Consider the following 12575-nt stretch of genomic DNA (forward strand, 5'->3'; position numbering starts at 1 on the left):
TTTTCTTGCCCACTAGCCCAGTGTTTCTCAAGGTCAACAACTTGAAGATGTGTGGACTTCAACTCCCAGAATGTTGGCTGGGGGAATTCTGGGAACTGAAGTCCTTCAAGTTGCTGTGCATGAATGAGAAACACTGCCCTAGCCCATGGAGTATCTCTGCACTCCAAACAAGCTGCCCAACCATGTTTGGGTGGTGATGGTAAGCTAACCAATAAAAGCACTCTTTGCTGGCAGTTACTACCTGGCAGTTACTACCACCCACGTGCTATTGGGCAGCTTGTTCTGAGATGCAACCTAGCCCACTAACCCTCTCGACATGCAACGCGGTATTCCCATGAAGGTTCGAGGTAGCAAGGGTTGGTCCGTCCTCTTCCAGAAAAGAGAAAAAGAAGTAGCTTGGCCTTGAGTGAACAAGAGGGAAAGGGCCATCGTGCCTTCCTGGAATACCTAGATTTGTGCTTTTGGCCTTCAGATGCCATGTTTTCCCAAAAATAAGACCCTGTCTCAGGGGTGAAATGCTCCCGGTTCGGACCGGATCGCCCAATCCGGTAGCGATGGTGGCGGGTGGTTCGGACAACCGGTAGCAAAAATCCCTGACCCCCCCACCATGCCCAGCTGAGACGCGCGGTCATCAGAGATTTTTTTTTACTTTTAAAAGCATTTTTTCTTCGGCTGAAAAAATGCTTTTAAAAGTAAAAAAAAAAGCCTCTGATGATCGCGCGGCTCAGCTGGGATCGTCAGAGCCTTTTAGAAGTATTTTTTCTACAATCCCTTTGGCTGAAGAGGTTGGAAAAAAAACGCTTTTAAAAGGCTCTGACGATCCCAGCTAAGTTGCCTGATCGTCAGAGGCTTTTGTTTTCTTTTAAAAGCTTTTTTTTTTGCCTTTAAAAGAAAAAAAAGCCTCTGATGATCAGGCAACTCAGCTGGGATCGTCAGAACCCTTTAAAAGCATTTTTTCTACAATCTCTTGGGCCGAAGAGGTTGTAGAAAAAATGCTTTTAAAAGTTAAAAAAAAAAGTTGGCCACACCCACCCAGTCACATTACCCCCCACCAAGCCACGCCCACAGAACCGGTAGTAACAAATTTTACATTTCTCCACTGCCCTGCCTTATATTTTTTTTCCCACCAAAAATGGCACCAGGTCTTATTTTCGGGGTGGGGAGGATGTCATCCACTGACTCACCTCACTTGCGCGCCTCACCACCGGTCTCCTTTTCACTGTCAGAGGCTTTCAGGAACTTCTTCAGCCAGCAAGACTTTCCTGAAGGATCGATCTGGAGCTCTGTAATCAGCTGCAGAGACCTTCAGGAAAGCCTTGCCGGCTGCAGAAGAAATGGGACGGCAAGGCAGGTGTTGGGGTATGCGAAGCTCGGTTGCAACTGTTCGAAGGTAAGCAGCTCCACCACCCCTCATCCCCACCCTGGCTTAATTTTTACCCGTGCACCCTGGAGTGGGTGGGATCTTAATTAGGGCTTATTTTGTGGGTAAGGCTTATATTGGGTTCACATGTAAAATCCAAGCTAGGACTTACTTTCGGAGTAGGGTGTATTTTGGGGGAAACATTGTAGTTAATGTTGGGTTCAGGGAAAATCCCTCCCTCAAAAGGGGAAGAACTGGGAGTGGCTGGAGCCTGTCTCATTTTGTGGGTGAGAAAGGACATAGGCAACACCATGAGGATGCAGTAGAATAAGGGGGCTGTCAAGTGGTCCCTACTGGGTTAGATGCAAGGGGAGCCTATAGAATCTTTAAAAACACAGCTCTTTTTAAAAAAAATACCGAGGAAAATGAGATGATAACAATGATGACTTCCAGAATTAATAAAGAATTTCATGGCAAACTAAGGTGTGGATCATTAAAATGAAACGTTTAACCATGACAAAATCATTTAGTATATCAGAAAAATGTAACAGATCTCAAATTGATAGGAGCAGTACACCTTGTGAGGTGGACCGAAATGTTTTATCTACAAACACACCGTTATATATGTAAATATAAAATAAAGGGTAAAACAAAGTCCTTAGGTTGTTCCATAACATATGACATTCAGAGGAATCAAAACAGCTCCTGAAAATTTTCATAATGTAGTAACATAAACTTTGCCACTATCCAATCCTTATTTCATTTCATGGTTAACTAATAGTTGATTATACTGATGCATTTTGTTAAGGAAAACCGGATTTTCTAAAATATAGCCAATGAAAAAACAAATGTTCATTTTTACCATATAATCCTGATTAATCTTTAGAGACTCTATTATTATTATTATTATTATTATTATTATTATTATTATTATTATTATTATTATTATTATTATTATTATTATTATTATTATTTATTAAATTTTTATACCGCCCTTCTCCCGAAGGACTCAGGGCAGTGTACAGCCAAAGATAAAACACAATACATATACAATTAAAACCAACAATTAAAACCTAGCAAATTACAAAAGGCTGATAATTAAAAGTTTAAATTTAAAATTATAAAAAATTTAAAAACCCAATAAAAAACCCCAATTTAAGATTAACACTATTAAAACCATTATGTCAGTCCCGCTTGAATAAATAAATATGTTTTTAGCTCACGACGGAAGGTCCGAAGATCAGGCACTTGACATAGGCCAGGGGGAAGTTCATTCCAGAGCGTCGATGCTCCAACAGAGAAGGCCCTACTCCTGGGGGCCGCCAGCCGACACTGTTTGGCGGATGGCACCCTGAGGAGACCTTCTCTGTGAGAGCGTACGGGTCGGTGGGAGGCATAGGGTAATAGCAGGCGGTCTCGTAAGTACCCGGGTCCTAAGCCATGGAGCGCTTTGAAGGTGGTAACCAAAATCTTGAAGTGCACCCGAAAGACCACAGGAAGCCAGTGCAGACTACGTAGCAGTGATGTTACATGGGAGCCGCGAGCGGCTCCCGTTACTACTCGCGCAGCCGCATTCTGGACTAACTGTAGCCTCCGGGTGCACCTCAAGGGCAGCCCCATGTAGAGAGCATTGCAGTAATCCAACCGAGACGTGACCAGAGCGTGAGTGACTGTGCATAAGGCATCCCGGTCAAGGAAGGGACGCAACTGGCGAACCAAGCGAACTTGGTAAAAAGCCCTCCTGGAGACGGCCGCCAGATGTTCATCAAAGGACAGCCGTCCATCCAGGAGGACACCCAAGTTGCGAACCACCTCCTTTGGGACCACTAACTTGCCCCCAACAGTCAGCTGCGTACCGGGGTGCCGGCATCCACAGCCACTCCGTCTTGGAGGGATTGAGCCTGAGTCTGTTTCTCCCCATCCAGACCCGTACAGCTTCCAGGCACCGGGACAGCACTTTGACCGTTTCGTTGGGGTGGTCCGGGGTGGAAAAGTACAGCTGAGTATCATCAGCATACAGATGATAACTCACCCCGAAACCACTGATGACCTCGCCCAGCGGGGATAGTAAATTAAATTTCATCGATCTTGGTTGAATTATTTCTTAATTCAATAGATCTATTAGGCTGGATTAATAAATTTTGTGGAAGGCTACAATTTGCCATTCTGAATCAAGTATCCAAGAAAAAAACATAAGAGTTACTGTAAAGGATCTATAAGAAATCAAAATATGTATCTGGCAGAGATGAATACTGCCTCAGGCATCTCTCAACAAGATAATACATGAAACAACCCATCATGAGTTTTCTAAGTGCCTTCTGCAGTCACAATTAAAGCAAGCAAGGCTTAAAGATATACTTGCTTCCTCCAGATAGTTCAGTGCTTAACAACAAGCAAACCCAACAAAATAGAAACAAAACAAAAAATCCATAGGGGATAAGGGCATTCTGTTTAGACAGAAAATATGGAAGCAACTTTATTAGCAATTATTTAGCATATCATTAAACTCTGCAGGGCTTTTTTTCCATTTGGGATAATTACCAAACAGTTCAAAATAATTCTGATCCACTTAAATATTTTTTCTTTTCTAACATTTGACTTGCCGCAAAGTATAGGTTAGGGACCATCAGGTTCATACATGGACCCAAACTGTAGCATGATTCAACTGTTTTTGACTTATAATTAGGAGAATTTAGCCACTATATTTCTTAAACCTTGATCTGTGCCCTGTTAGAACGAGGATTCTTTGACTTAAATTTAGAAACCATGCTTAAGCACACCATGATGTGGGGAGATATGTAAATTTAGTCCCATCAATCCATCTGTCCATCCCTCTATCCGTCCCTCCTTCTCTCCATTATCCCTCCCTCCATCCATCCATCCAATTTACTGTATATGGCTGCCCATCTATCTAAGAAACTCTGGGCAGCAACCAAAAAATGCAAATCAGGTACTCTAGGATCACGAAATCACGCACACTCACCCGCTTGGTCCTAAAACGACTAAAAGTATTTGCTTCTACTCTTAAATTTGTCAGTCCAAAGTGGAGGATGCTAGTGACAGTTATCTGTGAAAAATGCAGTATTATACATTGGTCCTGTCCTCCATTTACCCTAACAAGAATCTCCAGAAAGGAATTCTGAATAATCATAGATGTCCAATTTCTTCTTTGTAGATTTTTTCAGACCCAAGGAAAATATTCAAGCCAAAGTTGCGACTCTTCCTGCCTGATTAGGCTTTATCCTAAAACTGCCTACTTAGCAGCCTGTCTTTGAAAACTAAAACAACAAACATGAGTAATGGTTTTCGACATACAGAAGGCAAGGTCATGCTAACCTCTATGAATTAGCTGGCATGTAGGGGCCAAACTAAATGGGACATTAAAGGCTTCTTTGCGTGTAATACCCAAAGTATTTAAAATGGGGCTAGGGAAGAACAGGAATTAATATGATTCAAGCAGGTCTGAAGAAGACTAACAGTCCTTCCTCTCCTGCAACCAGTATCTGTATTATGAGGAAATTCCCGTTCAGTGTGAAACCGCCAAGCTGCAGTTCATCAAGAAGTACATCTCTTTATCCTATGGATAATATACAGATAATGGCTTTGCATCCCATTATAACCTTAAATATTAATGGTCCCTCTCCCAGGGATTCAAGGAGTCATATAGCTTCTGGGCTAGTGTTCAGTCAATGACCTTAACACAATGGCTTCCACCAGAGATCTATGACAATTCACCAAGGCCAACCTATCACAGGGCAACTCACTGCCGAACAAGAGTCACATGAATATCAAAGAAATGGTGGAATAGACCAGGGGTCTCCAAGCTTGGCAACTTTAAGACTTGTGGACTTCAACTCCCAGAATACCTCAGCCAGCAAAGCTGGCTGAGGAATTCTGGGAGTTGAAATCCACAAGTCTTAAAAGTTGTCAAGGTTGGAGACCCCTGGAATAGACTCATTAAAGAAAAAATGCAAAAGGAGGGACAGAATGAAATGTGAATGGCAATTTTTTTTTAAAAAATAGTTTATTTTAAGTAATTAAATAGAATTCTTAAATTGTCCTGCAGTGAGTTGTCCCATGGTGCGTTGGCTGTGTTGAGTTGGCCACGGCCAATTGTAACATAGCCCTGGTGGAAGCCATTGTTTCTAAGTTTGTCCCATTCCGTCCACTAGAGGATATGGCTTGCTCCCTCATCAAACGGGAGTGGTCTGTTGCAAAAGGCCCATTCAGAAAAATATATTTTGCCATGCCTTACTGAGTCTTGAAGATGTTCCTTTGGGGTGAAAGAAGAGAAGAGAAGAGAAGAGAAGAGAAGAGAAGAGAAGATGGAATGGAATGGAATGGAATAGAATAGAATAGAATAGAATAGAATAGAATAGAATAGAATAGAATAGAATAGAATAGAATAGAATAGAATAGAATAGAAAATATGGAAGGGAAGGGAAGGGAAGGGAAGGGAAGGGAAGAGAAGAGAATATGGAATGGAATGGAATGGAATGGAATGGAATGGAATAGAATAGAATAGAATAGAATAGAATAGAATAGAATAGAATAGAATAGAATAGAAAATATGGAAGGGAAGGGAAGGGAAGGGAAGGGAAGGGAAGGGAAGGGAAGAGAAGAGAAGAGAAGAGAAGAGAAGAGAAGAGAAGAGAAGAGAAGATGGAATGGGATGGGATGGGATGGGATGGGATGGGATGGGATGGAATGGAATGGAATGGAATGGAATGGAATGGAATGGAATAGAATAGAATAGAATAGAATAGAATAGAATAGAATAGAATAGAATAGAATGCCTTATTGGCCAAGTGTGATTGGAAACACAAGGAATTTGTTTTCGGACCACTTTCAGCAGTTAGCAGCATCAAGCCAACTTTGGCTGATCTCAGAAAGCTAAGGAGGACCAATCCTGAAAGGTGTGGATGAGAAACTATGAAAAATACAAGGGATTAATTAAAAAAAAGAAAAAACTCTCAAAGAACAGAACACTATTTCTCTTTTGATGCCAGAAGGACTTCATGGCTGTTCTTCTGCTATTTTTATTCTGTTTTATGTTTGGTTTTTATTCGTACGTCTTACGGCATTGCATGAAAACCATGTAAAGAATCTTTCATTATTCAACGATATATAAACACAAATAAATATCGTGAAATCTCCCTGATGATTATTACTATAAAACAGTGGTTTTAAAAAGGGCTCCAAATCCCAGGTTGGATAGCCGAAGATTAAATGGTTTGAAGACTTTTGGGAATGAGGGAGAACATTGTATTGGTCCTTTCTTTGCAAAAATTGCTTGCAATTTTTACTGCAGGTTCAAGTCCCACCAGGCCCAAGGTTGACTCAGCCTTCCATCCTTTATAAGGTAGGTAAAATGAGGACCCAGATTGTTGGGGGCAATAAAAGTTGACTTTGTATATAATATACAAGATGGATCAAGACTATTGCTTAACACAATGTAAGCCGCCCTGAGTCTTCGGAGAAGGGCGGGATATAAATGAAAATAAAAAAAGGGGGGGGGGCAAAACTAAGTGTCATTGGCCCTACAAGGTGCTTCTATTCTCTAGCTTACCTTGTCTTGGTTACCCTTATTCCTGTAGCATAAATTTCCAATCAGACGAATCAGATGTGATTTAAAGCCCACAGCTGGATGGCAAATTTCTTCCTGCTGGGTGGAATAAGTGATGGTGAAGATATTCGTGGTCTCCTTCCCAGCAAGATGTACAAGCTTCAAAAGGCCTAAACAAAGAAGGTAATTTTTGCAGGTAGTTAACATCAAAGAAAATCAATCTGATTCCTCTTACAATTTAAAAAAAACACCCCAAAACACTGAAATAGAATAGAATAGAATAGAATAGAATAGAATAGAATAGAATAGAATAGAATAGAATTTTTTATTGGCCAAGTGTGATTGGACACACAAGGAATTTGTCTTGGTGCATATACTCTCAGTGTGCATAAAAGAAAAGATACGTTCATCAAGGTACAACATTTACAACACAAATGATGGTCAATATATCAATATAAATCATAAGGATTGCCAGCAACAAAGTTACAGTCATACAGTCATAAGTGGAAAGAGATTGGTGATGGGAACGATGAGAAGATTAATAGTAGTGCAGATTTAGTAAATAGTTTGACAGTGTTGAGGGAATTATTTGTTTAGCAGAGTAATGGCCTTCGGGAAAAAACTGTTCTTGTGTCTAGTTGTTCTGTTTCAGGAAAAAAAAAAAAATAGGAGGGAAAGAATCTGCGGTTCCGGAATGACTTGCCTCAGTCAAGGTGCCTGACTAGGTGGCTCAGTGGCAAAGACCCTGAGCTTGTCGATCAGAAAGGTCGGCAGTTTGGCGGTTCGAATCTCTACTACTGGTCTCCTGCGTGAGCAGGGGGTTGGACTAGATGACCTCCAAGGTCCCTTTCCAACTCCGCTACGGTTACTAAGGAGGGAGATTACATATTTTGAACTCGACCACTGGCCTTGTCAAAAAGGAGAGGCGAAGTTCTCCAGCATGTCACTTCAGAAGTAAAAAAACAACAACCCAACAACATAAATAATACACACCAAGATAGAAAGTAAGAAATAGAGAATGAAAATATACTCAATAAATTATTTAAACTTATTTCATTTAAATAAGTTCGTATTTCAATTCTCCTCAACATGAATCATCTAGATGTAGAACTAGTTTCATGAAAACAGGAAGCCATGAGTTCTAGTTGGGCCAGATGAGTGCCTTTGGTCCAGTCCCTCTCTGTTAGCCCAAGGAAGAAGACAACAACTATGTTCTGTCTCCGTCCTCACTCTGGAGTAACGAGCTGGCCTTCAGCCAGTGGATACACGGCTCTTATCAGTCCTGGCCAGGAAAACACAGCTGCCTGCCAAAAAGTTCAAATAGATTAAGACTTCAGCTTAGTTCGATACAGTTCAGCTAATTTGCTTCCCATAGAACTGAAAGCAGTCCCAAAACTCTTTATATATCCTGTGAGGTGGGGCTCCTGCCCCACCCTTCCCTTTGATGACACCGCCTCTCTAATCTTCTGAAGCGCGGATCGGTCCAGGCTTGATTGGTATGGTTATCAGCTGCATCTGTAGGCGTAGCCTGAGGAAGGGAGGAATCAGGGGATGTTGGCCTCATTACATCCTCTGACTGGCCTGATTCTGGCTCCTGGAATCGGTGCTCCTGAGGTACGCCCTTCCCCCTCACTCTCAGAGTCACTTTCGGGCATGAGGCCAGTTTCGGAGGCTGGAGCCACAACAAACAAACCACATCCAAAATCTAGCCAAGAAAATTGCGGGGACTAGTCTAGATAATCCCTAGGAGTCAAGATCAACTCGAAGGTAATTGTACACTCAAAATATTCCCACATCTGTGGGAAGAGGCAGGTATGCTGGCTGGGGAATTCTGGGAGTTGAAGTCCGCCAGGCTTAAAGTTGCCAAGGTTGGAGACTCCTGCTTTATAACATGTTCAAAGAAGATATTAGGCAGTACAGCTCAAAGGTATTGTAAATAAAAGGGGCAGAAATAGTGTCCCCTGCTATTGTTCAGTACAGATTATCTTTGATTTACGACCACGGTTGAGCCCAAAATTCATATTGCTAAGTGAGAAATGTGCTAAGTGAGTTTTGCCCCATTTTACGACTTTTCTTGCCACGTTAGTTAAGTGAATCACTGCAGTTGTTACTTTAGCAATAAAGTTGTTAAGGTGAATCTGGCTTTAGGTTGCAAAAGGGGATCACGTGACCACAAGATCACTGCAACCGTCATTAAGTATGAACCAGTTGTCAAGCTAGGTTTGGCTAGTCTAGAGAAAAAGAAGGACTAGGGGGTGACATGATAGCAGTATTCCAGTATCTGAAGGGCTGCCACAAAGAAGAGAAGGTCAACTTATTCTCCAAAGCACCTGAGGGAAGGACAAGAAACGATGGATGAAAACCAAGCCAGGAGAGAAACAACCTGGAATTAAGGAGAAACTTCCTAACAGTGAGGACAATTAACCAGTGGAACAGCTTGCCTGCAGAAATTATGGGCGCTCCATCACTGGAGATCTTTAAGAAGAGACTGGACAGTCACTTGTCTGAACTGGTATAAGATCTCCTGCTTGAGCAGGGGGCTGGACTAGAAGACCTCCAAGGTTCCTTCCAGCTCTATTCTGATTCCGATCCAAACGTAACTCACGTGACCATGGGGAAGCTGCAATGGTCATAAGCATGAAAAATGGTCCTAAGTCACCTTTTTTCAGTGCTGTTGTAACTCTGAACCATCACTAAATGACCTGTTGTAGGTCAAGGACTATCACGTAGCCATTGTACAACTTTATTTTCCAGCAAAAAATTAGAAGCAATATTCTCTTTCAATTACGCTGTTTTGAAATCATAAAAAAAAAAATTCCCACTTACTGATAGCTACTTCAAGCAAATCGGGACAAGCTTGCAAAGGCTGCAGTTCTCCAGGATTTGATGTCGCTTCACAAAGAACATCAAGAAGACGAATTGCAACTAGTGCTTCCTACAGAAAAGAGGCAATGTTTTGAAATCAGATAACGCACTTCCATCATAAAATATCTAACGTTAGTTAAATGATCTACTTTAACTCCTGTTTGATATCTAAATTCAGCAAGAATTTAATATATACAGTAAAATTATTTCTAAGATAATATACTGGAATTCTCGCTAGATAGCCCACAGATCCAAGATCACGATTTGTGATCACTAAGAATCTGTATAGCTGAACTACCATAATTTATATTAAGCTTCTAATAACTATTCAATTGGTATGTTAAAGAGTATTTCTGAATGAAAGGGCTTTTAAAAAAATATTTCTGTCTAACCAGTATTAGAATATCGGAAATAGGATAAATTCTCATTTATTTATTCAACTGCTAAATCATTCTTGGCATTGTCTAACCACACCTGGACTAATATATGCCAATTCTATCAATTGCCAAATTATCATTTGCAGAAAAGAAGACTTTTTAAAAATGAAGGCTGAATTTGCAGAGGCTTGTGCTACAGTATAGATTTTATCCAATTTTATCTAATTATCAAGGTCTTTTGCTATTAAACATCCCAAGAATTAGCTTGGGATTGATTAGCTAGTAACTAAACGAAAGTTAATTCCAAAATTTTTTACTGAAGAAGGCAGGTTATGCAACTAGCATGTGAGTTGATTACATTATTGCTAAACTACACCCATTTAAGCATACCGACAGCAAACAAAGTCACAATTTTTCTGGCAATGCTATCCATGGGGGCTTGGGTAGGATGTCAAGATGGCAGCCATGATCACACAGTCAGAATGCCCCTCCCTTTTTTTTATGAGTCATAGATAACAAAGCATGAGCCCTTGGATCATGGAGTCACACCTGCCATCTTTGTCCCTCGAAAGTCTGGGTCTTCTAACTTTTCCCTTGGTTTCTAGCGGCCCCCCACCCCCCTCTAGAAAGCAAGAAAACAAAGCAACTTCCCATTTCTTGCAGTAAACATCAACATCCTTGCAATTGATGTGCGTTACTTTGTGACTTGAGTTGGCATGAGCAAATTTTAATTTTTAATTTAATTTAATTTAAGGAGCAAATCTGTCACACAAACTGACTGTATGGCAAATCTCTTACTAGAGGGCTTACCGTATTTTTCGGAATATAAGACGCTCCGGACTATAAAACGCACCTACTTTTTGGGGGGAGGAAAACAAGAGAAAAAAAATCTGCTTCCCAGCAATTTGCCTCCTTGCAGCAAACAGCCTGTTTCAGTTTCAGTACATCCTGATTAGCACAAGGAAAAAAACAATCTGACCCTGCCTCCCAGCAATTTGCCTCCTTGCAGCAAACAGCCTGTTTCAGTTTCAGCACAGCCTGATTAGCACAAGGGAAAAAAAAATCTGACCCTGCCTCCCAGAAATTTGCCTCCTTGCAGCAAACAGCAAACAGCGGAGGCCAAAATTGTGGCGCGCAGAGGCGGCAATAGGCAATGGCAATCCCTGCAGCCTGAAACAGCTGGTGGTCGGGAGGCCGATCCAACCGACAATCAGCTGCTTGTGCTAATCAGGCTATGCTGAAGCTGAAACTGAAAAGGGCTGTTTGCTTCTTTGCTGCAAGGAGGCAAATTGCTGGGAGGCAGAGGCCAAAGGATGGGGGCCGGCATATAGGCAGGGCTGTATTCGGTGTATAAGACGCACCCAAATTTTCACCCTCTTTTGGCGGGGGGAAGTGCATCTTATACTCAGAAAAATACGGTACTTTTTTTTTTCCACACCAGACTCACTATGGCTTAGACACTGTATTGTAAGTAGGTAAATATGTGCAAGGAATGTTAGTCTAACCTCTTCACATTCCAAGAGAGCTCTACGGGAAGGAAGACTGATAAAATATTTATCCACCAAAGTATGGCTGGTGTTGTATGCAGGGAAGTTCTTGCCCTTGAGCTGAATTGTCACAAAGCCAGAGATGTTCTTTGAAGTGGAGGGGGGGTCAAAATCTGTAAGATGGCAGGCGTGACACCATGACTGAAGGGCTGCCCCGTTGCTATGTGGGCCCATCACGCTGCCAGGATTTGTGCAGGTGCTCCAGTGTAGAACTCCAAGCTATATTTTACAATTCCCCTTTTAATGTAAGAGGGGAGAACTTTACCTCGTCATCATTTGGGGCAGAGACCAATCTTAGCACCGACTGACACTTCTCTTCAAAAGACGCTGCCAGAAACGTGGCCATCTCTTCCCCGATTAGGATGCGACTTTCCTTCATTTCTGACAGAATTACTTCTAACAAGGAAGTCCTAGGGAACAAAAAAAAGGAAGGGCTGCTGCTAAGAGTTACAGAGCTTGAGGTACAAAGCCGATTTGGATAGTCCTCAGTCTATGACCATTCGGTCAGTGATCGTTCCCACAAATGGTCGTTATAGCGGGACTTCAGAGTTCCAGCCATCCAAGCACCCTCATGGCCGTGTGATTGTGGTCTGGGTGCTTGGCAATCCATTTGCACCGACGATCGGTTGCCAAGCGCCCCATGATCACGGGATCATATCGGCAAACTTCCCTGATGGCTTTCCCCAAAGGTCAATGAGGAAGCCGACAGGCAAGATCACAAATCATTGGGCTGAATCTCTCCCACCTCTGCATCCTCCCTCCAGCCCCTCACGCTGCACCAATTACCTGTACATCCCTGCACACCTTTAGACACCTGCCACAACCCAGGTAGCATCTCTCACATACCCTCCCTGCTCACG

General features: G+C 42.0%; 1 protein-coding gene across 2 annotated transcripts in view; it reads right to left on the reverse strand.

Moving 5' to 3' along the window:
- The window catches only part of ATXN10 (ataxin 10), an 89267-nt gene that overhangs the window by 27922 nt on the left and 48770 nt on the right, over positions 1–12575 (reverse strand). For both annotated transcript variants that reach the window (XM_058191348.1, XM_058191347.1), the window contains 3 exons: positions 11981–12125; positions 9753–9861; positions 6930–7096 (listed from right to left, as the gene is read on the reverse strand). In XM_058191348.1, the coding sequence (XP_058047331.1) occupies positions 6930–7096; positions 9753–9861; positions 11981–12125 (421 nt within the window). The remainder of the gene's footprint in view (positions 1–6929; positions 7097–9752; positions 9862–11980; positions 12126–12575) is intronic.

Source organism: Ahaetulla prasina, chromosome 7, assembly GCF_028640845.1.
Source record: "Ahaetulla prasina isolate Xishuangbanna chromosome 7, ASM2864084v1, whole genome shotgun sequence".
Lineage (NCBI taxonomy): Eukaryota > Metazoa > Chordata > Lepidosauria > Squamata > Colubridae > Ahaetulla > Ahaetulla prasina.